Source organism: Chenopodium album, chromosome 10, assembly GCF_948465745.1.
Source record: "Chenopodium album chromosome 10, dcCheAlbu1.1, whole genome shotgun sequence".
In the NCBI taxonomy this organism is placed as follows: Eukaryota; Viridiplantae; Streptophyta; class Magnoliopsida; order Caryophyllales; family Amaranthaceae; genus Chenopodium; species Chenopodium album.
In genome coordinates, this window is record NC_137843.1 from 17,117,761 (window position 1) to 17,145,386 (window position 27,626).

The 27,626-nt window shown below is 32.4% G+C and overlaps 1 protein-coding gene across 1 annotated transcript; it reads left to right on the forward strand.

The window, feature by feature from the left end:
• Window positions 1-9,474: 9,474 nt before the first annotated feature.
• Window positions 9,475-11,094, forward strand: LOC145563724 (transcription factor bHLH75-like). Its single transcript, XM_081624155.1, has 6 exons — window positions 9,475-9,849; window positions 9,938-10,060; window positions 10,135-10,200; window positions 10,286-10,354; window positions 10,436-10,516; window positions 10,722-11,094. Exons 1-6 carry the CDS (start codon window positions 9,508-9,510, stop codon window positions 10,821-10,823), a joined length of 783 nt encoding a protein of 260 aa, XP_081480281.1. The 5' UTR covers window positions 9,475-9,507; the 3' UTR covers window positions 10,824-11,094.
• Window positions 11,095-27,626: the final 16,532 nt, after the last annotated feature.

Here is a 27,626-nt window from a genome sequence, read left to right on the forward strand (position 1 = left end):
GCCAAAATGATATTTGAATTTTGGCGCCAAAAGTATTTTAAACTCAATTATTATTTTTGGATTTTGGATAAGATTTATTATCCATTTATTTTATTTTAAAAACCGGATTATTTATATATATTTCGGATATTTTAATTAAACAAAATTATATTTTATTATTTATTTAAAAGGGCCAAAAATTCCTAAATCATTAACTATGATTTTCGGATTTTCTACGTGTAGAAAATCTTATTTTCTTAGTTATTTTATTTAGTGAATAATTAGAATTTTATTAATTAATTATTTTATACAATAAATATTATTTACACAATTATTTTTAATTCCTTAAAACTAGAAAATTAATTCCCTAAATATCTAAAGCCACCATGATGGATTTTTGGGTGAATTATTTTGGTAAATTATATTTTTAATTATCTCCTCAAAATATCTTATTTTCCTTAATTCTATTTCTCCATCTTTTTAATATCTAATTATCATATTTTCTTGTCATTCATTCTTCTTAATTATTCCCCAAGTAATTCCAATGTCCTTATTATTTTTCATGACATACATAAATTCCATATTTAATTATACACAATCACCTTAATATCCAAACTTTCCTTAATTCTTTTACTCACTTCTCCAAGTAATCCCTTAAACCTTACTTGCCATAATTCTTTCCACATTCTCTTGCTATAATTCTTGCATGAGCTAGCCTATAAATACCCCTTCATACCTCTCATATTCTTCACACCAAAAACCCAATTCTCTTCTTCTCTCTTATTCTTCTTTTCCCTAAACCTTTTCATACTTTTCTTCTCCTCTTTTCATACAAATATTATCTCATATACCTTTGAAGCCAGTTTTCGGGCACTTCTGGTCAGTTTTTGGGGTATTGGTGTTTCACAGAATATTGTTCATCTCGAAAAATCCTTGAGGTTAGGCTCAAGAATCACCCAATTCGGAGTTATATTGATGGAGTTATGACCTCTGCAAGTTCTGCCTATTCTTTCCAACGAAAATTCAATTATCTTTAATCCTATTCTTTTATTTTCTTCATGGTTAGTATTTTAAAATACAAATACCTATTTCAAAGCTATAATTTTATATTAAAGTATTATTTTAAAAGAGTTTTATAGTCCATGCACATTAGATTTGAGTTTATGTTGTGATAACCTTATGGTTATGTTATTTGCAAGGTGTATTCGTGATTGAACTTTGAAAATGCGAAGTATTGATTGATATTCGGAATCAAGGTTCTTGAGGTTCTTTTTGTGTGGTTTTTCTTGCAAGGATCAAGGTACGTTTAGGTGGCTAGATACCTTTGAAAGTGATTGGTTTGAATAACATGTTTTATATGATTTTATTTGGAGATTGAATTAAATTGATTTGAATTATGTTTGGAGGTATTGATTTTAATATTTAATTTGTTTTAATAAAAGTATTTTGGATGATTGATTTTTAAATCATGTTTTGAATGGTTTGAATTACTTATCATGTTTAAATAAAGGAATTGATTTTAAAAGTTTTGTTGAATTAAATAAAAGGTTTTTTTCAAGGAAGAGTTATTGATTTTGATAAGTTATTAATATGAGATTTTATTCTCAAGTATCTATTTAAAAGGTTTTGATTTTCAAAGTATGTGGAATTATTAAAAAGGAGTTTGAATTATATTGGAATTTACTGGATATTAAAAGGATTTGTTGAACCATTAAATTATTATCATTAATGCTTTATAAGTATGTCGGTAATCCCACTATGCGGATTTGGTTTATTGATAAGGCCTTGGACTTTGTATGACCGGGTCTTTCCTCAAGAATAGCCTTGTAATATGAGGAGACTAGCTTGGGGGGTGTGCACACTTGGGTGAGGAATTGGATTAAAAGAAATTGGTTACTTAATAAAGGAATTGTTTTATTAACTATTATTTTGAATGTTGAATCATTGGAATTGGTTTTGGAATAATGAGTTTGAAATTATTAGATTAATTATTGGAATTGATTTTTAAAAGCATGTTTGCAAATACATTGAGTTTACATTATCTTGCACTTATCGTACTTAGCATATTTTGCTAATCCGTATTTCTTATTTATCTTGGTTCGCCCTGTTTACCGTAATGGTAAGAAGTGTTGACTATTTTCAAGTGGAGTCAATAATTGAGCATATGGAGTTCCGGGAATGGTTTCACCTAGATTATGAAGTGTTGGTCTTGTATCTTTATTTTGAGTACTCATAACAATGTTACTATTTTTTATAAGTATTAATAAAAGAAAGTTAAGTTTCCGCTGCAAGTTTTGTTATTGAGTTAAGTATTTTGAGTAGCCTTGCGTAATCACGTGGTGGTAATACGCCTAAGTCTATCTCTACGGTATAATTATATGTATTATACTAGTATTTCCATAGAGGGAGATTTGGGGGTGTTACACGAGATATGGGTGTCAATGATGTACCGCTGGGTTTTGCAAGGATGGATATTGGTAATGAAGGGGATATCATAATAAATAATCCACAAGATGTGCGTTTGGACACGATTGTGGTGGTTGATGGCTCCTGACAAAAGAGTACAAGAAATGCAGGAATGGGATGGGCATACTCTGTGGACCAAACTACCAAACTACCTATTTAGAGGGTGGAGGCACCTTTGGAAAAACACTTTCACCTCTACATGCGGAACTTTTAGCGTGTTTAAAAGCTATTCAATGGGTGCGGCTGACGGGTTATGACCGAGTTATGGTCTATACAGACTTTTAGCTATTATCCAGTTGCTCCAAAACCCTAAACAAAGAGAATTTAGACTTCTTTGGACGATTGGGGCTTTGATTCATGAAGGACAACTTTTGAAGAACTGCATTTTCTAGAAAGTTGGAAGGGAACAAGTTGCAAAGGCTCATGATATTGCTAATATGTGTATGATTAGTTTGCATAGTTTCTCTACTTAGTTTTGTTTGTTTAGTTGTTGTTGTCCAACAAAATTTTTTAAAAAAAAAAACTTACACGATTTAAACTTAATTTTTGCAATTTGCCAAAAAAAAAAAAAAAAAAAAAAAACCAACCTTGTATTAGACGAGATTTCAACCCATGATCTCAAGTTTAATTAACAAAGTGTTTACCATTAAACTTTGTTATTATATGACATGTTATCCTTACAAAATGATATATACAATAAGTAAATAATTGTAATAATAAAAGGAATTGGTCAAGACATTTATGCATAATTGTATCGAAATTATTCACACATGCAACAACTCAAAGCATCATATTGTCCTAAAATTACTTTGGTTACTAAAACACAAGAAACCTTAAAAAGTTTTACATTTTACTTGTAGTAGGCCTGTTTAAATATAGTCTCTCTATTATTGCTAAAAGTTTGACTCGCTTAGCTTTTATATACTCTTCTATGTGTATTGACCATTAATAACTTGGACTATGTCAAAGTGAAAATAATTATAAAAGATGATGTATTGAAATTAAAGTTTATATTCTAATAATTCTAACAACATCCTACGTAATAAATAAATATAGTTAGTGAGTCGAGTTTTAGTTAGTATATCCTTATATCAATTCTTTGGCGTGTTGCATGCAATAGGCATATACATTTGACGATTACAAGGTTCTATAGTTTCTTCCTTTTTGGCTAGATAACCTAACAACAATCAACATCAGCCGAGTAATGATATAATTATAAGCCTTATACATTTAGCATTTTACTTCTCAAAATCATGAACGATATTTGAATTAGAACTTAGGCCTTGCTTGGATGCTAGTGTACGTGTGTCGCATTAAGAAAGCATGTTTGAAAATGATTACATGGTCCTATATAATATAGTTTTGTGCAATTTTTCTAATGTGCCATAACTTACTATATCTAGTATTCTTATAAGCTAAACCATAAATCATCCATTACGTTGCTAGACCATATTAGTACGTTATGATGGAGATTGGAGATTGTGATATTAGACACATTAGTTTTGTCATCTTCTGCTAGCTATTTCATTAAGCTATGAAATTCTAACTTAGCTTATGTATTTTGGATTTCCCTTCCTTTTGCATTTATTTCAGTTGGCACAATATGTCCTCACACATTTTTGAATCAATCGAAACTGTTAATAATGGATATTTATTATTATTAGCTCTCAAATACAGCCGCTTTTGTACACAATTTATGAAATTGAGAAAGTTTATGTCCACTAGTTAGTTACATTAATGGCTTAATTAGTCAAATCCTAAAATTTCTATATTACATTAAAAGTGCTCGTTAAACATTTGTTAACGTATGCAACTTTTTCGACCTAATCCTAATTTATCATATTCATGGACAGGTTTAATTAATTAACTTAGCTTATACTTGTATATTGCTAGTTAATTAGTCACTCTTTTAGTCATCAAATTAATTATATGAGTCATCATTACCCCTTTACAAGATTAAGTTTTATATTATTTGATATAAACTTTTATGAATGTGATTTGGTTGCTACTCCGTGTATGTGATTATTGTGGTGACTAAGGCTTGAATCGACTCATATTAGTCATATACTACATAACAAAAAATAGATTGATAAGTTGATAAGTATATTGATAAGAACTTATACGTTTAGACCACGGAGGGACATTTATTGTTAAGATAATTAAGGGTAGAAGCTCATTAAAGGGGAAAAATAACTTCATGAGAAACAATTTGTAGAAGCTCCAAATTGGAGATTATCCTTCTCTTCTATCCAAAGAACTACTTTGCATGCATGCATTTCTAGAAAATTTTACTTCTCCTTGGGAACCATACCCTGTAGTTGGTCAAATAAAAGTTTTTGCGTAATTTCAGAAACACATACTTTTAAAAGGTTAACCAAATAACTCTAATACAGATAAGTTCAAATAAATGAAGATCGGGTGATGATTAAAAATCACACTTAAACGCAATTTATCTATCTTTACTTTAGATGCATGGTCACTAGCTACGTAAACTAGTTAAACATAATGATCATGGAACTTTTAATAGAGTATGGCAAATCCACTGCGAGTTAAACTATTTTGAAAGTTCTGGCATCTGTTAGAGTAGACACTCAGTTATGCATTAGAGAGTCAAGTATGAAAATAAATCCTGGAGGAAATGATATATAGGTAGGACATACAGCAGAATGATCGAGTTTTTAGCTTGGAACTTAGCATAACGTGTAGTACCAAACAAGAATTTATGGAAATGTGAATCTTAAGGATTTGTACTTTCTAGTGGAAGTAAACTATTCTATAATTGGATAAATTGGAGTCAAAGTAGCTTCATCAAAGTGGAGTTAGTGTTTTTTACAATTTTGTTAGTCTATAATTACTTGTTTAGGTTTTTATTGTTAATGAGAATGACAGAAAAGGTTTGTATTGTTAATGAGAATGACAGAAAATGGTCCGCATAATTAGGTATGAAACTATGAATTGTTTATTTCAAACGTTACCTAATCTTTGTATGTTCCATCGCACTCGTATATGATTCTTTAAAAAAAAAAGAAAAACAGCTCGTATGTGACCAAGAATCAAGATTGTTACCCCATATAACAATTAAACAAATTTTTTTTTTTTTAAACTATAATAAAACGAATTTGAGAGGAAATAAAAGACACACCATATAATAAAATGAAATACAATGATTTTGTTATTTTTGTAAGGCAAAAGCTAACAAACGTCTACGGAGCATTAGATAAGAGAAACTAAAAGTGGAATTTAAAGTAAAGTAAATAAATATAATTACGTACACCAATTGACATGTAATTTTGGCATGCATTCTAAACATAATAGATTGAATTATGTCCCTAAATTTCACACCTATTTCACTTTTTATAACCTCTATTCACACACCATAATTAATCTATCTCCTTTCGCACTTCTTCACACCCATAACAATATAATGTAACGTACACAAGAGTTTAATTTGGAGGAATCTGCATCATCTATTTGAATCGAGTTGTGCCTTAAGCCTTCGTTAAAACGTGAATCAAAGTTCTTGATTATTTATTGGAAGCTTCGATGCAAAACCAACTCAATTGTAGTACAAAAGAGGGTGAAACAAAATAGACGAATAAAATGATTGTTAGTTGAGACAAACACTACAAGAGGGGGGTGAATTATATGTGAGTTGCTAGTGACTACTTTTGCGGAATATAAAACAGAATGTAAAGGAACTTGCAATGCACACAATATTTTACGAGCTGAGGAAACCTTCCAGGGGCCAACTGGAAGTAAAGCTTCGACCCTCTAAGGGATTTCCAAAACCAAACCAATCCACTATAATAGGGCAAACATGCAAGTTACAACCTATTATACTCAGACCTTTACTCACAAGTTCCAAATTGAACTTGCTACACAGTAGAACCATATTCTACCCAACCTAAGTCCCTGACTTAGATTACTCGTACTCCCTGAGTACTTTCACTCTGCTTCAACCTTGAAGCTTACAAAATTGTATGCAAAGATATAAATCACACACACACCCAAGAACCCAACCAATAAAAATAATTCAACTCTAGTATATGAAGGTAAGATACACATGAAATCCGAAACTAATGTGACAAAGAATGAACTTGGCAAACTTACACTAATATGAACTCTTCGAATTCTTCACGCATAAACTCACAAGAAAATATGAAATGTGATTTCTACAATTTGTACAAGACTAGCTCGTATAGAAAGTAGGGTTTTCAAAAGATAATTTTGTTAATTTACCAAAATCACAAAACACGGTTTTGTGTACATCTTTTTAGAAGAAAATCTTTTTAGAAAAACTTATCAAAGATAAATTATGAAATGAATAATATCTTTTAGTAATCCGGATTTTATGAAATAAAATCTTTTTAATAAATCTTTTCACAAAACTTATCTTCTTTAAAACTTTCCTAATTTAAGCTTGCCAAACTTTTGTCACATTTCTAATAAATCTCATGTGTAAATCTGCCAAACATATTTACAGCAATTCTAAAGAATAAAAGCTTAACAAAACTAGATTTGCTTCGTCAATTATTGCATTATTCTAGGATACTTGGGCTTCACGCAGTCCAAGACTAAGTTCTCGCTGTCACTTGACTTCTAGTTCTCAACTGGAACTTCACAGACCAAGTTCTTGTGAAACTTGTTGTCTTCATGTTCCTATTAGGGAACTCAGTTAGTTCCTAGTTGGAACTCTTCTTCTATCTTCTTTAATTTTCCTTGAAATCTCCTCGAGTCTTCATAGTTAGGCTACTCTTCCACTTCTAAAGTCTACTTCACCTGTTTTAATTACAACACTTAGAGAATTCTTATTAATTGAAGTTTGCTAGTTTATGTTCATCATCATCAAAACCCTTAAGCTTCAATAGTGATACAAATTAAAGTTTTGTTTAAAGAGAGTTACAAACAAACTAGCTTAGTCTTGTACTGTTTTAACACATCATAACGTATTTTAAACGTTATAACTTTCTTGTTTCTCATTAAAAATTGGGTTGTGACTTCATGTAGGTCTGTAAAGTCTTCATGTCGACTTTTCAATTCAATTATATTCATTCCTTTATAGTTTATGGATCAATTATAATGAATGAAAGAGTGCACATGAATTAGCTTTTGCACTTCTTTCACTAATGATTTCTGCTTCATTCTAACTCAAATCCATCCTAAAGAGATGTAATGTTATCCTCGTGTAAAATACCTTCTTTTCCCGTAAATTTTATATGCAAGCTTGTCCAACGACCATAATTCATTTAATTAAATTCAACTATAAATTAATTAAAAGTTTAAAACTCATAAACATTAAATAGTAGAGCACAACTTGAGCAAACCATGCAAATATACATGCACCTAATTACTGTACTGTTAAAAACTAAAAATGCAACCATAGCCTAAAATGACAACAAAAAATTAATCAGATCGAGCTTTTTAAGCTTCACAAATAAATGGCCAAGTCCATAATTAATTATATTTGTCTAATATAACACTTGTCAAGCCAGTTCCCAATTGCCTCATTTTTAAAGTGATTTCTTTTATTTTTGACGGATTTCATTGACTTTACTAGTTTTTTCTTTACTTTCAAAATCAAATTAACAAAATCTCATCAAGTACATGTTAACTTAAGAGATTGAAAAGTTTGTCTTTAAAGTTAACACTTTATAATTAATAGTTGGATTAATCTTAATAGTTACTGTATTTGCCTAAAATAATTAAGAGAGAGATGTGGTGAATGAGTGGAAAAATATAATCTATACTAATATATTAAAAGGCGTTAGTAACAACGTCTCTATGTCACATAGATCACACCTCTTATAATAAAGATAGTTATTTAACCATCTAAACCAATTATCAACTATATTATACACATGAAAATAAATGTATATAATTGATAATCACAAGGTCAAATTAAAAGAAAAAAAAAATTATATATATCAAATGCATATAATTACGAGGAATAATTAAAGTAGTAACCCGGTGCAACTCGCCCGGGCTACACACTAACTAAAGTTTATAAAGTGTATAATAACAATGGACAAGTGCATGAATAATGTGTAAATATTGTGGGATAGAGCCATAGAGGGATAAGAGGAGGTAAAATGTATTTGCCAAAAATAAGATAAATAGTGTTAAAAACTTTTAAAAATGGACCAGAACATGTAATTATAAACAAAGCAAGTAGTCCCAAAATTATAGACACTTTTTGTCTTTCATATTGCATTAAGTACAGACACTGTATCTATGGTATATCAGTACTAAAGTGTGTAAATTTTCAATTAAAAAAAAAAAAAAAAAAGATATGGAATATCATAAATATATTGTGACTGCAATATTCAGAAGTTTTAGTAAAAGTTTTGTCTTTTGGAGATGAAATTATTAATTTTCTTTACCTATTTTAAATAGCGTTCATGGTGAAGAAAATCGATCACCTTCTACGAACTTTGTTTATGTGCTTATTATGTGTCTTTTAAATTTCTTTGAATCAATTACAAATTTGCAATCATAATCAAATTTAGATGTAATTTCATGAGACCTGTATCAATTTTGTAGATGTTATCCATATTGTTTTTGTTTTGGGACATGAGAACTGTTTTTTTTTTGGTGTTTAGAGAGCCACAAGGGCAGGGGTGAGAATCGATCCCAAGAACTGTTACATTTGCATTAATTCATAAAAAATCAATCAATAATTAAATCCCATTAAAAAAAAAAAATTGAAATTAACAATCAATTCAAGTCTTATTTTCAACATACTTGAATAAAAGGCAAGTAGTAGGGGTCCTTCTTACTGAATATGTCAATAAAACAAAGGACCTACCAACCTATGCTATTGAAACATCCGGGCCAATGTGCGTGGCTTTTTTCGTTTTCTCAATTCTCGTCTTAATTAATCCTTAAAGTGTAATTAGTGTGACATCTTAATCCTTAACTAACTCTTAATTCATATGCTATATATATATATATATATATATATATATATATACAAAATCATATCCATAAAACTTTACTTTATAACTTGGCCTATTTTATACATTCTTTTTTCTGAGGGCCTTGTTATATATCCAACCTTGAAGTATGGCAGAGTTCAGTAGTGATATTCAGAAAATTCTTAAACCTGCAGCTGTTTTTTCGCAGTTGAACTCGAATATGGAATTATTGAACAGTTTTTCTGAATTGAATCATTCTCTGAGCTCTAATGTTCTGGATTATTTCTCTAGTAATATCAACATTCTAAACAATGCAAATACAGCTCAACCCTCGTACTTGAACGAGCAGCAACCGTTCCATCTCCCAGACAGTACTGTCAATCAAAATAGATTATTTTGCGCTACTGATCAGAGTCCTGCTACCGGCTCACAATCATCTACTGGTTTTGGAAGCACGAATGGTCACAATGTTAGGATTGCCAAAAATAATGTATGTAGTTCTTGTTTACTTAACTTTAAGTTGACATAAATCTTTTTAGTCTTCTTTAATTTATATGTTTCTGTAATCTTAATTACAGAGTGTAGCAGGGAAAAAGAAGAAAAGGAAAGCCGATGATCAGGAGGTGGAGAAGCCGAAAGAAGTAATTCATGTAAGAGCGAAAAGAGGGCAAGCTACTGACAGTCATAGTCTAGCCGAAAGGGTAAGTTGTCAAAACAAGTATATGACTTGATCATATAATTTTCGTAAAAATAATAAGGGGGTATGAAATAATAGGTTAGAAGGGAGAGAATAAATGAGAAGCTGAAAGTGTTACAAGATCTGGTTCCAGGGTGCTACAAGGTATAGTATATTGTACATGAACCTTTCTGTTTTGTTTCGTCTTGCTTAATCAATTGAATGTCTAACTATATATGCGCGAATGCAGACTATGGGAATGGCTGTCATGTTAGATGTAATAATCAACTACGTACAATCTTTACAAAATCAAATTGAGGTTGGTCAAGAAATTACATTCAATTCTATTTAATCTATCAAGAAACCAAAGAAATTCAATATAAGTTTTTTGTCTCCTCAGTTCCTTTCCATGAAGCTTTCAGCAGCAAGTATGTTTTATGACTTCAACTCCCCTGAAGCCGAGGCGATTGAGACTCTGCAGGTAACCTTGGAGTCTTTGTTACAGGAAATAATATTCAGTAATTAATCAATAAATTCATTGATCAGTAAGGCATATAGCCAGTGGAACTTTCATCCATTTGACAAACCAAATATATTGTGTATGTATGAATCATTATATTAATTTTTCAATCAGCAAGAAATCATACTATGTATTTATTATCGATAAACTCTTTTGATTATTGCAGAGAGCAACAACAAATCCTTGTGACGCTCAAGAGATGGAAAGAGTGGCGAAAGAAGGGTACGAAGGGATGCTTCCTCGGCATCAACCATCATGGCCCTTCTAATTGTACCTTAATGATTTATAAGTTGGTTACGCATGCTACGTTCATGACCTCCAAATTTTCAATCTTTGCCTGTTTCCTCACCGGATTTTCTTTGTCATTTTTCTGGATACGTCGTTTTCCTATATAAATGTTTAAAGTTTATAGCATATACAGTCCCATTGAAACTACATCAGTCTGACTAACATAAGTCATTATAAAATGGACTGATGAGTCTGATGTACTAATCACACTGTAAGTTTTGATGCTTTGTTCGTTATCATACAGTCCAATATTGATGTTTCTATTGGTTATGTATGGATAATAAATATCTTTTATACGTCGAATCATAATGTTATAGTCAATGTCATTCAGTTGATTCATATATTTCATATTATGATGTGTTTTAATTAGATGGATGTAATATGTCTAATGACCTGTTGCATCCTCTTTAAAATGCTTTTAGGAACCAATAAGTGGATGCATATAGTTTTCGAGCCGAAAGGCACTTGTATAGTGAAGGAGAAAGCACAAATTAGCAATGAACAATTTGATAGATCTCTTTCAGAAGCAGGGTTTTAAGGACCCTCAGGTGAAAATGACACAAAATGCCCCTTTCACTCTTACAAGTCTAGCTATTTAGATTGAGTACTACCTCCACACAATAATATAAACATTCTATAGATAAAGACAGAGAGAATGAGGCCATTAAATTATCACCTGGAAAAGATATTCATACTGTAGATTGGTAACATCCAAATATAAATGAGTCCATCAAAGCAGAAATAATGTCACTTTCGAACGTTACAAGAACCAGGATGAGACATCATGTAGGGAAGGAATTCCAAATTTTGTAACTTAAGTTTTTTTTTTTTTTTTTCTTTTTTAATTTTTTGACAAAGGTTTTTAAAAAAATACAAATTATTAGAAAAGCAAATAAATTGTTGTAGCGCAATTTCTCTAGCAATCTGATGCGCACGATGAACACACTGTCTATTGGTTTTGGGTACATTGTCGCTGCAGTGATTGGATCCTCTGAAAACCAAAGGTAGTTGATGTTTTCTTTATCACACTTACGAAAAAGAGTTATGCTGTATTAACTTCATATTTTTTCTGAACTGATCAAATTATTTTTACTGAATTACAATTAACACAGCCTTAGGCCCATATTAAGAATTATTATTATTATTATTATTATTATTATTATTATTATTTTTATTATTTCTCAAAAACAATAGTCATACAACCTACAATAAATTAGTGAGAAGCTGAGATATAATCTGGGCCCCCACTATTCTAGCTATAGCAAAGCCTACCTTAGTGAAAATATGAGCTGCCGCACGAGCCCCAATGTCTTGCATCGTCGAGAACTTCTGAATCCGCTTCAGCAACGCTTACAGCTTCCTTCTCTAATTCCCCAAGAGAAGATTAGGAGAAGGGAATGAAACCATATCCATCGCCCGACAACGAGATTCATACTTAACCCGCCACCGCTGAGCCGCATCAACCACAACCCGTCCAGGAACAAAATCAGCTAACCCTGTCTGTGTCAAAGGAGAAGACCCTGTGAAGTCGACACATACATCACGACCACAATCCCATGAATAAAGTAACACATCGGCAGGAGGGCCCCATCATTCCCTCCAGACAATCTTATGTCAACCTCCTTTCTTGCCGAAATCCCAGATCTGTAGCAAATATCAACAAGGGTATCCCGAACAACATTATGCCGATGTTTAATACCCACAATACCAGCACACGACACCGCGTGGTCGCCGAAAATATCCCCAGTAAAAACCCGAGAACAAGTAGAGCACGGCATCGAGACAGAGAACAATGAAACACCCAATCGGTAGCACAACACACATCGATATGTCTTTGCGTTCATCGTCTGACCCAACCCAGAAATAGGGACAGCCCGAAGCCAAGCAGAAGTGTGAACTCCTTGCTTCGATTTCCACAATGCTGATTGACGAGGAGATAAAAAGAAGGTGGATTTTGCAGATGCGGTAACCTTTGTGAAATATATATCTGTCAATTTCTTCATGAGTTTAGGGGCAGCGACCTCACTAGGATTACTCAAAATGTCAGACCCAACCATTCCATTATACAGAAGCAACGCATCCGCGAAGGCTCGACCAAGGCCAACAACACCAGCATGTCGAAGAAGCTTTGTCTGCAAACCAGCAGATTGTAACCGAGAGGCAAGAAAAGCATAATGACGAACATCACCTGCAGAATAAACACCAAGTCCGACAAACGCAAATGGTAAGGTGGCAAGCCACCACTACCAATCGCCAAACTCAGGCCCCGAAGCAGTCACAATACGCTCCAAGGAAGATCGAAGAGTCTCGTCAAAAGCACGCTGAGCCACCTCAAAAGTACTAGGAAGACAAGTACGCAAAGCAAAGTAGAGTTTAGAAACTCCAATACATGCCCTAATCAACAACAACTCACACTGGGGATCATCGAGTTTAGCAACTCTATCCATAAGAGCAATGGTCTTAGTCACCCTCTACATCACAAGGTCACCTCCAAAATCAGGATTGGAACTAGCAGGACCACCAAGCAACTTTACACCATGAGAAGGTCGAGCAATATTAGGTGGAAAAACACCCACAAGCCTGCTTCGAGGGTCCTCTAATGGCCAATAAACTTTGGTTTTTTCCACATTGAGATGTAACCCAAAATGAGACCCTTCCTCCATAATCAACTCCAGAAGTGTCACCAATAATAGTGCCGTCATCCAAATACCACGCCTGAAGACATAAGTCAAAAGCATCTCTGATTTTACAAACTAGGGGCTGTAAAACCAAAGCAAAAAGAAGACGACCAAGGGGATCACCCTGCTGCACTCCCTGACACGACCATAAGGATTGGTCCCCATAATACAATCTGGCAGGATTAGAATAACAGAATTCTACCCATCGCGAAATGCCCGGACAACGACGACGAACTTCACGCAACATGATCGTACGATCGTATTATTATTATTATTATTATTATAACAAAAAACTTACAAAGTCAATCAATTTACAAGAAATTGGTAGGGAGCCGAGATACAATCTGGGCCCCCACCCTTCTAGCTATAGCGAACCCGATCCTGTTGAAGATGTGAACAGCTGCATGAGCACCAATATCCTGAGTCTTAGCGAACGCCTAAACCCGCTTCAACAACACAATAGCATCCTTCTCTAATTCCCCCAACGAAGAAAAGGAGAAAGGAAGAAAATCATAGACAATAGCCCTGCATCACGCCCCATACTTTTCCTGCTTCCGCTAAGTTGCCGACGACACAACACGACCAGGAACGAAGTCAAACAACCCCGATTGTGTCAAAGGTGTAGACCCCGTCAAGTCAACACATACATCAAGGCCTCTATCCCATGTATAAAGCAACATATCAGCTGGTCGAAGAGCCCCGTCATTCCCTCCAGTCAACCCAACATTAACCTCCTTTCTTGCAGAAATCCTAGACCGAAACCTTTATTATTATTATTATTATTATTATTATTATTATTGTTATTATTATAATTGTTATTGTTATTATTGTTATTATTATTATTGTTATTGTTATTGTTGTTATTATTGTTATTATTATTGTTGTTGTTGTTGTTGTTGTTGTTGTTATTAATATTGTTATTGTTGTTATTGTTATTGTTATTATTGTTATTGTTATTGTTATTGTTATTGTTATTGTTATTATTGTTATTGTTATTGTTGTTATTCTTATTATTGTTATTATTATTGTTGTTGTTGTTACTATTGTTATTATTATTGTTGTTGTTATTGTTATTGTTATTATTGTTATTGTTATGGTTATTGTTATTGTTGTTATTCTTATTATTGTTATTGTTATTATTGTTATTGTTATTGTTATTGTTATTATTTTTATTATTGTTATTATTTATTGTTATTATTATTATTATTGTTATTATTATTATTGTTATTATTATTGTTATTATTGTTATTATTATTGTTATTATTATTATTATAATTATTGTTATTCTTGTTATTCTTGTTATTCTTATTGTTATTATTGTTATTGTTCTTATTGTTATTGTTATTATTGTTATTGTTATTGTTATTATTATTGTTATTCTCATTGTTATTGTTATTCTTATTGTTATTGTTATTCTTGTTATTATTGTTATTGTTATTGTTATTATTGTTATTGTTATTGTTATTATTGTTGTTATTGTTGTTATTATTGTTATTATTATTATTGTTATTATTCTTATTGTTATTATTGTTATTATTACTATTATTATTAGCATTGTTATTATTACTGTTATTATTAGTATTGTTATTATTACTATTATTACTATTATTCTTATTATTACTATTGTTATTAGTGTTATTCTTACTATTATTACTATTATTGTTATTCTTACTATTCTTACTATTATTGTTATTCTTACTATTATTGTTATTATTATTATTATTACTCTTACGATTGTTATTATTACTATTATTGTTATTATTATTATTACTCTTACTATTGTTATTATTGTTCTTACTCTTACTATTGTTGTTATTGTTCTTACTCTTATTATTGTTATTATAGTTATTGTTCTTATTGTTATTATAGTTATTATTATTATTATTATTATTGTTATTATTGTTATTATTATTATTCTTATTATTCTTATTGTTGTTATTATTATTGTTGTTATTGTTGTTATTATTGTTGTTATTGTTATTCTAGTTATTGTTATTATTGTTATTGTTGTTATTGTTATTCTTGTTATTCTTATTATTATTATTATTATTATTATTATTATTATTATTATTATTATTATTATTATTATTATTATTATTATTATTATTATTATACCATATTTAACATATGTTAATGGAAAAATTGCTAAAAATAATTCCAACTTTGGATTATTTTTCGGGAAATTTATCAAAAATAACCCCACCTTTCACCGGTCTTCCAAGAATAAAACGACCTTTTGATTATTTCAAAATAAAACGACCTTTAAAACACATTTGCCAAAAATGAAACAAAAAACATGTAACCTGTTTTATAGGTTGCATTTGCCACGTGTCACATGTTGATTGGTTAAAATAATTAAATTTTATTTTATCATTTTTCTTTAATAATAATGATTTTAAAAAAACTTAAATAAAAAAAAACTTTTTTAAAAAAATTAAAACCAAAGAAAACTGAAATAAATAAAAAAATGTCCCTTGCCGTCACCGACATCCACCGCCGCGTCCTCCCCATTATCGTCTACAGCCAGAGCCTCTTTCCGGCGCCGGCAGAACCCTCCAAATCTCGACCACCAAGCCACCGGCACAAGAAATGAGACTTTTGGGGTTTGGTGGGATTTTGAACCCTAAAACCACCACTCAATCTTGGGGTTTTAGAGTTTCGGGTGGTGGTTCAAGGGAGGAAGGGGGTGGAGACGGTCGTAGGAGGGGCGAAATTGGTTCGCCCGCATAGTGGAGGCGGTTTGGGCGGCAACTGGTGGAGGGAGGAGGGTTTTCGAGGTAAGGGATGAGGGTTTTCGAGGTAAGCTAACACATGGCACCACATGAATGGTTGAAAATTTTAAAAAAAAAATTACAAAAAAAAAAGACAAAAGGCTTTAAAAAAAATAACCCCGCCCACAACCACCATCCCCACCACGTCCTGAGAGCCCCCACCTCCGCCGGCGTGCCCAGACGGTCACTCCGGCTGCCGGTGCCGGCGTTCCCCTTCCGTACCTCTCAAATTACCTATTATTGACCCCAAAACCCATATAATTAGAACCCAAAACACTTAAAAACGTCCAGCCCCACCGCAAAACACCACAATCGGCCCATCCCTACCCTCGAAACCCTAGAAGCTAGGTTCCAAGGGTATGGGAGGGCCAATTGTGGTGTTTTGCGGTGGGGCTAGGCGTTTTTTAGTGTTTCGGGTTGTTGATAATGGTGGTTTTGGGGTTTCATGTTAAGGGAAGTTAGAGGGTAGGGGAGGTGACAATGCCGACGCCGGCACCAGCGTGGGAGAGGGAGGTTGGGCTCGGCATTTTAGGGTGGGTGGGGTACTTTGGCTGGGCGGTGGGGGTAAGCCGCCGGAAGTATAGGGTGGTGGGGGGTTGTCGTGGGTAGGGATTGGGTTTTTTGTTTTTTAATTTTTTTTTATTTTCAACCAATCACGTGGTGACACGTGTTACTAAAACCAAAACAAAAAAATTACCTCTTTAACAGGTTAAAGGTCACTTAATTGGGATCGTTTCGAGCGAATGACCCCCAAAGTTCAAATTAATTAAAAATAATCTAAAGTTGAGATTATTTTGAGCAAACGGGCAAAAGTTAGGATTATTTTTATCAATTTTTCCTATGTTAATAATAGAAATATAAAAGACAATAGTTTAACATCTTCAAACTATTACAACCGCATATCAAAATAGGAACATAATTAGATAAGAGTTTAACATCGTGGTGAATTAACCATCTACTTCCATACGATTGTCATTTTCATCATCTTAATTGTTGATTTGATCTTCGTTGTTATCACCTCCATTGTTGCTTTCCGATCGATTAGCCCTCCAAATTCGGAGTGCTATACGATGTCGCACTTTGGCCATACTATCTCTGCGCCATTGTGCAAACATAGTTGAATTTGCTACTCCTATATTCGCATCATGTTGAATGATTGATATGCCGAGCTTATGCATCCGAATAAAATTATATAGTGTGCAAGTGGCTACAATGATTGACATTTGACTCTTTTGTGAAACTTGTGGCATGTTATCTAATGTTAATAATTTTCTTTCCAAAAAAAGAAGGTGTTAATAATTGTTATTATTAATTTTTTTTGAAAGAATTATTATTATTATTATTATTATTAATTAATATTATTATTAAATGTTAATTCTTAATATTTTGAATAATTAATTATTATTATTATTATTATTAACTATTATTATGGATAATATATATTAATTATTATTATCATTTTTTTAAACACATAAATTATTATCATCAATACAATATTAATTATTATTATTATTATTATTATTATTAAATATTTATTATTACTATATTGTTATTATTAATTATTATTTGAAAACAGAGCAGAGTAGATCTAATCTGAGCAGAACAGAACAGAGAAGAGCAACTCTAAAGAACAGGGCCTTAGTAGGTTGTAAGAGTCATTTAACAGATTAGTTGAATGTAAATCAAATTCGAAGTCCATTACAAGTCATACAAGCAAGCTAAGCTTCTAAATGTTGGAGTTTTGCTAATTTTTGTAATGCAAATCGGAGTGTTGTTAAGTGAGTGTGGTCACCTTGGTGCCGATGTGTGCAAGGAGCTAGTGAGAAAGGGATGTAGCGCGCAAGACTAGTGAGCCGCGCAAGGCCGAGCTAGCAAGGGAGCTAGAGCTCGCTGCTAGTAATAATGGCTTGCGGCAAGTCCGAGCTATAGCTCGCTGCCCAGAAAGCCTATGGCAGGGCCGACCGAGAGCTCTCATGCGAGAGAGCTATAGCTCGGTTGTGGGTTTGGGCTTTGCGTGGAAGGCTTGCCTTGTTTTGTTTCTTTTTCTTTCTTCTCCTATAAATACTACTCCTTAACTCTTATTTCATATACGTTAATTTCATTATTGAAATGCCAAAAACACATAAACACAAACCTACCCTTTGAGATCTGAACAATTCTTGAGTAATTCCACTCTTCGGGTTCGGGTACACGAATTACGAAGGAGAGTTGTGTTAAACTTGGGGGGCGTGCGTCATCAGGAAACCTGTACCGGTGGTGGCGTATTTCGCTTCTAAGGCAGTGGATTATGCTCCACGGCGCGACTGTGAGTTTGAGATCTTCAATCAAGTATTTTCCCTTTCATCTTCTCTTTTTGTCATTGGAATCGACAGGTATTTTACCAACACTAAATGTATTGCTGATCTAAATTGCTGAAATACTAAATCTATAATCACTCCCACGGATCCTGTAATCAAGAGGAACATTCTATTATATATAATTGATGCATCAGCCCATTCTTGCTTATGAGTATCCCTAACCCACAATCTGTTTATTAGTCAAAGAATTTCCTAAATGAGCACCAAAAAAATCATGATGATATGTCATGTTATGATTGGTTAATTTTTGATTTATTTTTAAAAGTTTAAATGTATTATACATGTATGTATAATTGTAAATACATGTATTTTCTTAAAGAATACGTAATTATAATTTTTATAAATCTTTTTCGAAAATTAAATTATAATTAAAGTAAAAAAAAAACTCCATTGTTCTTTATTCATGATCTTAATCAACCACCCCCAAAATTTTGTATAATCTATACGGAATCAAACCAATATTCTGTCCAAATTTCGGATTTATTGGGTTTCGAATCTTCTTCCATAATCCGTATACAAATTTCGTTTTAGGGTTCGTTCGATAATTTTGATTTATGTAAAAATCAAGTTATTTTATAGTTTTGAGGATGATAATAGCCTTAGGAGTATGTATTATGATGATCTAAAACACATATCTTTTATTTCTTTTAACGATAAATGGATTATTACGAGGGTGTGCTTTGCGATTTAGAGTTCGAATTTTTTTTTTTTTGCAAACCTGTTTGATCCATAATCGAGATCTAATCTGTGATTAGGTAATTACCTGTATTTAGTTAGGTGATCACCTGTGTTTTATTTGGGTAATTAACTGTATATAGTTAGGTCATTACCTAACCCATAAACAAGTTTGAGAAAACTTAATTAATTACATTTATCAAATCAAACAGGGGTTGCGAACAAAAAAACATGTGATCACTTCATCTTCTACAAACTTGATACTCTTTGTTTTTCGACAAAATTTCACAATTTGAGCCCACATAGATCATACTCCCTCCGTGTTTTAATAAGTATTACAGTTTGACTTTTTTCACTATTCACCTAATAGTTTTGACTTGATTAATTCACTAATTTATAAAAAACAAATGATATTGTATAATACATTGTTGGATTCGTTATAATAAATACTTTCATAATATAAATTTTCCTATAGTTTTTTTAACATATGATTAGATAAATTAATGGTCAAAGTCATGTCTCGGCATGCGTGTTTGGTCAAACTGTAACACTTATTAAAATACGAATGGAGTATTTTCGAACCATTCAAATTAAAGCGGAATTCGTCCTTTACAAATACTTATAAATGAGATTGATGTTGAGATTTTTTTTATGAACAAAAAGCTAAAATAAAAAAGTGCAAAAAATAAAATGTAAAAACACAATATGTTTTCGAATTTTTGTCCCGATTTTAGACTGGATTTATAAATTTTTCAACAAATAACATTAATATAAGGAATGGGGGGCTAATCTAGGACATGATTGATGAACATTGATGAACAACGATGAACAATTTTTACTTTTTGATTTTAAATTATAATTATAAATTCAAAAATTATATAATATTTTTAAAATAGATTTTCATAATTTATAATTATGTATTTATTACAAAAATACATGTATTAAAGAGTAAACATAAAAAATTCCAATTTTAATACATTATGGACATTAAAAATAATTCAAATGAATATAAAAATATTAAATACAAGCCAATCAGATTTTGCCACATTAGCAAATTGTGTTGTCATTTTTAAGGAATGACATTTTAGAATTTTTAGAGGAGAGAAGGTTTGTTGTGTTATTGTTCTGAGTACGATTTGTTAAGACATTAACTTGTATCTTGGTCGATAATGGTTAATCGTCTAACTGAATAACTGTACATTCAATGTAGGGATTTATCTGAAGATAACTGCTCCAATAGTAAAATTAGTAAACTGAAATGATATGGGAGATAAAGATAATTTGAAGGGGTTTAAGTAAAAAATATTGCCCTTAAAGGTGGTTAGGATTAGGGTTTAATTAAAAAAACCCAAGCAGGTGCCATGTTGTTATAGTATATCACTTCTTACTCCTTCCGTATTTTAAAAAATTATAGTTGGGATCGCGCGGAGTTTAAGGAGTTTTAATAAAATAAGATGTTAGTGAGGTAAATAAAATAATAAAAAATTATAAGAAAAGATAGTAGGCAAGTATTGCACTGAAAAGTAAAGTAGTGTAAGAGAGTGGAGACCATTGGAGGAGTGAGAAATAATAAAGTAAGAGTGAGTGGGGACCATTCGTGAGTAAAAATATATTACTTCGTAATAAGTTGTATAGGATTTCAAAAGAGGAAATGTAACTTTAAAAAAATGGATGAAAATAGCAAGTGTTGCTTTTAAAAAACAGAAGGAGTATAATTTTAACAATACTCCCTCTGTTTTTTTTTCTCTGTTTTTATTTAAGTGCATCATTTCTCTTGGCACATATGCTTAATGCAAAACATAGACAAATCAATATTATCTTTATTTTTCAATAATCAAAAGAGAAATTCTCTTTAGATCAGAATCGAGATTCCACCTTGGATCTATAAGTGGGGTGGAATCAAATCGGTAAAATCGAATTGTAGAATGGTATGATTCTGTAAAATTGAGCTTTAAAATGTAACTATTGACTACATACATAATTTTCAAGCAATGGGAATGATAATAATATATATTGTTGATAACATAATATCGACAATACAAACATATGTTTTAGAAGTAATTTTGTATGTGCATAATTCAAACAGTACGCTATAAATTCAGAATATTGATACACATTATTAACCACGAGAGTACGAGACAATTGTTGTTAAATTATAAAAAAAAAAATACTCTTGTAATGTTGTTGACTCGTAAAATTGTTTCCCCTAATAAAAAAATCTGATGATAATAGAATACTAAGTGTCAATTTAGTTTATTTTAACGAGATAGGTGAAGAGTTACAACTATAACAAACTCATGTTATAAAAGTGTTTTTTATACACCCAAAGTTAAAGCATAAGACTCATGAATACATTCTTATGCCCACAAAATTTAAATGGTTGGATTGAATTTTTAAAGTTCTTTAAATTGATGTTGCATAAGCTTTATTAGGAAAACTTTACTTTTACTACCACTCAAACACCCCTATTTCTCTTTTGTTACCCATCAAACAATTTATTTATTTTTTTTTTGCTAGCACAACAAATCACATCATTTTAATTTTGCTACCACTTAGCACTTTCAGTTACAATTTTCGTTAGTGAGATCTAAGTATCTAACAACCCTCACTGCCACCCCTCCCTCCTCAGACACCCTCACTGCCTACCCGTGAGCCACCTTCGACCCACCATAAAAAAAATTTAAAATAAAAACACCCAGCCACCATAGTTGCCTAGCAACCCCACTCCCCCTCCCTTTCCTCCACCCACGCAGCCCACCCCCCTCCCTTATCCCCTTCTCACTGCCCTAACCCCCAGCTCGAAAGTGGAAAATAACCTGCCCCCTCCCTATCTTCCCCACCAGAATCGGCCCCTTCCCCTTCCCCCACCCAAAACAGCCACCCCTAACCCTTAAACACCACCCCGACACCACTATAAACGAAACCCTAAATCCTGTTTAGGGTGGTTTTGGGCTGGTGTTTAAGGGTTAGGGGTGGCGGTTTTGGGTGGGGGAAGGGGAACACTAGAAAACTAACCTTTATTAACACCCATAAAGTTTTACATAAAGTGGTAAGAGTGTTATTATAGACAATAGGTAACACTTTATTGGGTGATATTTCCGCCGATGTTTACTAAGGTCTTATGTAACACTTTGGGTTACTTATGGTAACACTTTCAAGTGGTACCATAAACCCTCTTATGTATCACTTTTGATATTATTAGTATCATTTTTAAAGTGTTATTTTTTATTTCTTAGGTAACACTAACTTATCTTTAATAACATTTTTCAATCCTATAGTAACACTTTATATGACATTATGGATCGCTTTTCGAACTTATGTAACACATTGTTGATTATTAGGCAACATTTTTCAATCATCTTTTAACATATAGTAACACTTTATTCGACATTATGTACCACTTCTTACAAACTCATGTAACACCTTGTTAATTACTAGGTAACATTATTAACTTCTACTATAGGGCTACTATAATTATTTAAATTATGCAACTCTTTTATTTTTTTAAATATAAAAATAGTATTAAGATGTACGAGATCCACAAATAAGAAATTAACATTACCATAGACAATAATTTATATTGATATAATTTTATAATTTCTGAAAAAAAAAACAAAAAAAAAAAAAAAAAAACATCCATAAACACCAACTTTTTTGTTTGGTTAAATAATCTAATAATTAAAACAAAAAGAAAGTCAACTTCGGTATCTAGACCACCAAATTACAAAACAGAAAAGGCAAATAACAGTCAGTGCAGTAGCAAACAGACAGCAGCAGCTAGCAGACATCAGTAGCAACGGACACCAGTAGCAGCAGAAATCAATAGCAACGGACACCAGTAGCAGCAGACAACAGTAACAGCAACAGTAGTGGTGGCTGTAATAGTCTGTGACATCAGCAACGATAACAGCAAGAAGAGTAATATCTAAGTTGAGAGTTGTAGGCTTGTTTTCTGAACTACACAGGGATCCAAACAGTAGAGTTGTAAACCCAAAAGATTGCATTGAAAAGCCATGCAAGCACTTGAGTGATTTCATAGCTAGTATGATATTGATAAGGATTGAATTATCACAGCTAAGTTAACCTGCACATAATTAGAATAACAAACACCACCAAACAAACCCCTTTCATATAGAAACCACATAAAAAGTTTTCGTAAAAAGAAGAATATTGAACTCATAAAGACATGCAGAAGAAATGCAGGGCAGTTAAAGTTGCAAACACCTCTAGCTTTTTTACCTTCTCGTGAAACTCAATTATAATAAAAAAAGAAGTCCAAGGAAAACGAACAGAACAAGTCTATACAGCAGCTAGCAAGCAAACAGCAGCAGCAGCAAACAACACCAGCAGCTAGCAACGCTAGCAATAACAGCAGCAGACATCAGTATACAGCAGCAGGCAGCAGTATAAAGCAGCAAACATCAGTAACAACAGTAGAAGTGTCAGCGATAACAGTGAGAGCGGCCTGCTGCAAATTCAGTCGTACCACTAGAGGCCTGCTGCAAATTCTTTGAGGGAGATCAATAATGTTGAATTGGAAACTAAAACCAACTGTCACAATTTGAAATAATGAAACAGTTAGCAGCCAAGAAAAATAGGCTTACAATCCAAAGAGGTAAGAACACATTCTTGTCCCTGATTTGCAATAAGTAACCCCAAATCAGTTTTAATAAAGTTTAAACATATCTATATATTATACAAAAGACCTCAAAATCATAACACATGTACTTTATACTGTAAATAGAGCAAATATCTCACAACCATGAAGTCTTCACACAATCATTCATAACTATATGTATTTAGAGAAGATAAAAGGATTCAAGACTTCATATTATACTTTAAAATTGTAATTTAATCTTAAAAGGATTTAACAACACTTAAGAGTAATTTTGTTTCTCCATTCTTTATACCTTCTCTACTACCTCCATTTATATTCCTCCTCCATGGAAGAAAATTGAAACAACTCATCTGCAAATAGAGCATAAATAATATATATTGGGATCAAATTCATGCAATCATAAGAAATTAAATGCTACCAATACTCACTAATCTGAAGGAGATTCTGAAATTCTGATATTTTTAACTGTAGGGGCTCTAAAGTTCTGCCATATGTGGACACTGATTCGAAGAAGTTGCTTCTGATTGCTTAAGCATTCATCACCCTACAATATAGCAACACTGGAGTAACAATGACTTAATTACGAGCAATATAATATTACTTGTATATTATTTGCATAATAGATTATGGGGAAAGTATTATAGTGTTATCCGAAAGATGATTTGGATTTCCCCAACCAGTCTACTATGATAAATTAGTCGTCTAATACAATTGACAAAATAAATAATAATAAAAAACGGGAGGAGGAGTTGGTAATAAAATTAACCCCCTGTATACAAGAGACACCTACCTTATCCATATCAAAGTCCACCCAAGTTTCTGAAAGCATGCATAACAGCCTTAGCAGCCCCAGAATCCTTTTTTGTTGGATTTATCTCCATGACCTTTAAAACACAACGTATCAGTCATATTTAGTAATTTAGCAGATAAACCATGACATCTAACCCAAATTTATGACTTAAACTCATAATTGGCAGACAACTAAACCAAATAAAGAAACACTGGTTGTGCGGTTGTTTGGAATTATGTTCAGTTCAAATTTTTCCAGGAATACTAATTATGCTATACAACCATTCAAAGCAGTCTGAAGATTAAGGACACCAAAATTGAGTCCAAACCACAAGTAAAAGTTTATTTACATAGCTAGTCCGGTATTTAGTAGAAGACGAAATGTAAAAGCCACCATTAACTAACAAATAAATATTGATTAAGAGCACTATTTACCCAAGTTAGTTACATAGCATCGAAGTTGTAACACAATTAGCGGACTCAAATCACAACAAAACAAAGGAGAGATTTGACCGTTGAGTTGTATTATTATCGGAGATCAATTCTCTCGAGAGTATTATGCAACAAATATATCTGGCATCTTTCCAGAGATAATCCTGTTTTACAAGTTAATAATGGTCAAATAGATGTACCTCCAGAATCCAAGAAAGCATTGATGATTTGTTCTTGTGATAAGTCAGTAAAGACGTAAAGTAACTCCATTGAAAAAAACTGTGCAGCTGCAAGCAAGTCGGAAGATACTTTAGCCATCGTTTCTGACCACCTCAATCATATACTGCTGGTACAAACCCAAATTACAAGAACACCAATTTCTCAGTACACGGATGACAGCTAAAATCTTCATTATAAAGGATGCAGGAGAACTATTCGAGAATACAAATAATTGACATAACACTCTATTAAAGTACTCAATTGAAACACCAGTTCAAACTTCAAACCCCACCTCTCCTACTGGTAATTTGTATTGAGCTTGAGGCTCATCCAGACCAAAAAACAAAAACAAAAAACACATATTAAGAGGGAAAAAAAAAATGAAACAGGAGGGTTGTCATCTTATCTAGTTGGGACCCCCCATGCCTCATACATAGAGGGCACTTGACTTTGGATTCTGGAGGAATACGGATTGGGAGAAATTTTTTGTTAAGCCAAACGACACTTCCCTTAGCTTCAAGGATAGGCTATCAGACAAAAGATGTGGCTTTTCAGTACACAGAAAATAAGGGAAACAATAACAACACTACGCATGGAATGAGCAAATGCATTACGAACCAAGCAGGGGCAGGATAAGAACAAAACCTCTTGAATTGGTAATTTGTAAATGTAATGCTCAAAGAAGTGAGCAGCGGAGTAGTCTGAGACCCTCACCTTCACAACAAATTTGTCTCCACTCTGCTTGACATGGAATGAGCAAATGCATTACGAACCAACCAGATAATAAAGATATTGGTACTGAAAGCCTTAAGTGATCTAGGTATTAATTTATCCAATGCAGAAACTGATTTGAAATTATATTTGGGAACATGAAAAATAAAAAATACAAAAAATTGCCATAATTTGCCCATGTTATTAAGCATATGCACAATTGCACACACCATAAGCAATATTTTGAAATTTAAAAAAAGAAAAAAAGGTAAGAATAAAGCCTATATAGATTATTAGTCTGATCATCAGACACATCATCAAATGTTCCAAACATAATTCCCCATTAGCTAGGTGAAATAGCAGTAGAATATTTCTTCTGCTAACCAAAATATTATTTGCCATTCAAGGCCCTGGGCAATTACCTTCTGCCATTGCAAGTCCTAAGAATACTTGCAAGCAGTTTTTCCATGGGAGTGTCTTATCACCAAGATTCATGAAGAAAAAAGTAAAAACAAGAATAATACATGAAGACAATAAATTATTACACCATTTCAGCAATTGTTCAAAGCATGTATGAAGCATACCCTAAGAGGTGCAATAAATTTGAGTCGATTCTGACGATGCAAATGAATCACCACTGTGAGCAACAGAACTAGAACTCAGACCAATACTTCCTAAAAGATCGTGACGCGCTCTGCATAAGAGTTCAAGAGCTTGGTTAATAAACTACTTGCCGAAAACACATACTTCTAATACATAAACGCGTCCATTAAGTAACTATAAGAAAACAATTCATAAGCAAGCAACATAGAGCAAAAATACAAAGCTAATACCACCCACAAACTTTCCCATAAGTCTGGTTAGTAGATGTTTTACTAACTCATCACAAAACCTATAAAGTACTTCAGTAAACAGAAAAGCAAGGTCATTGTCAATAGTACTAAGGAGAAACAGCTAAAATTGTTAAATTATGTTAGTATACAGAACTGACCAAAATTTTATATGCATGGTTATTAACTACTAGGACAAAATAATTTCCAAAAATAAAATGCAAAGTTTGTGGTGTTGTCCAGGAAAATACTTGGGTAGCATTGGATTTGTAAAATTGCTGAACTTTCCATACAAGTTTGAGATGATGCAACCAAAAAAAGTAGGTTTCTTTTTATCTTCTTGAAGTTGGAGATCACTCAATGCTATTGACGAGGAAGATGAAACCTAGATACAAGCATGATAATGCTAGGAATTAGCTCAGGTCAGAAAGATTAGGGAGAGTTTAAGAAGATGATTAAGCAGAATATAAGCTAAGTAACGGATATTTGTATTGAAGATCAATGTAATCTAACAATACAATTACTCTTCATTCGAGAGGAAGAGTAGCTCTCCAAAACTAAGCCAAGCTTAACAATATTTTCCGCATGATTATTAACCCTCCTAATGAGTCCTATTTATAGAAAACTCTCATAACAAACTCTAACTCCTCAAGACACTACTAATAGGCTATGACTAATGTGCCCCTCCCTCCAATACTGATTC

Coding starts and splice junctions, on each gene's coding strand:
- LOC145563724 (XM_081624155.1), top strand. CDS start 9,508: ATGGCAGAGTTCAGTAGTGATATTCAGAAAATTCTTAAACCTGCAGCT. Junction 9,850..9,937: donor TTAGGATTGCCAAAAATAAT/GTATGTAGTTCT, acceptor TCTTAATTACAG/AGTGTAGCAGGGAAAAAGAA. Junction 10,355..10,435: donor CTTTACAAAATCAAATTGAG/GTTGGTCAAGAA, acceptor TTGTCTCCTCAG/TTCCTTTCCATGAAGCTTTC.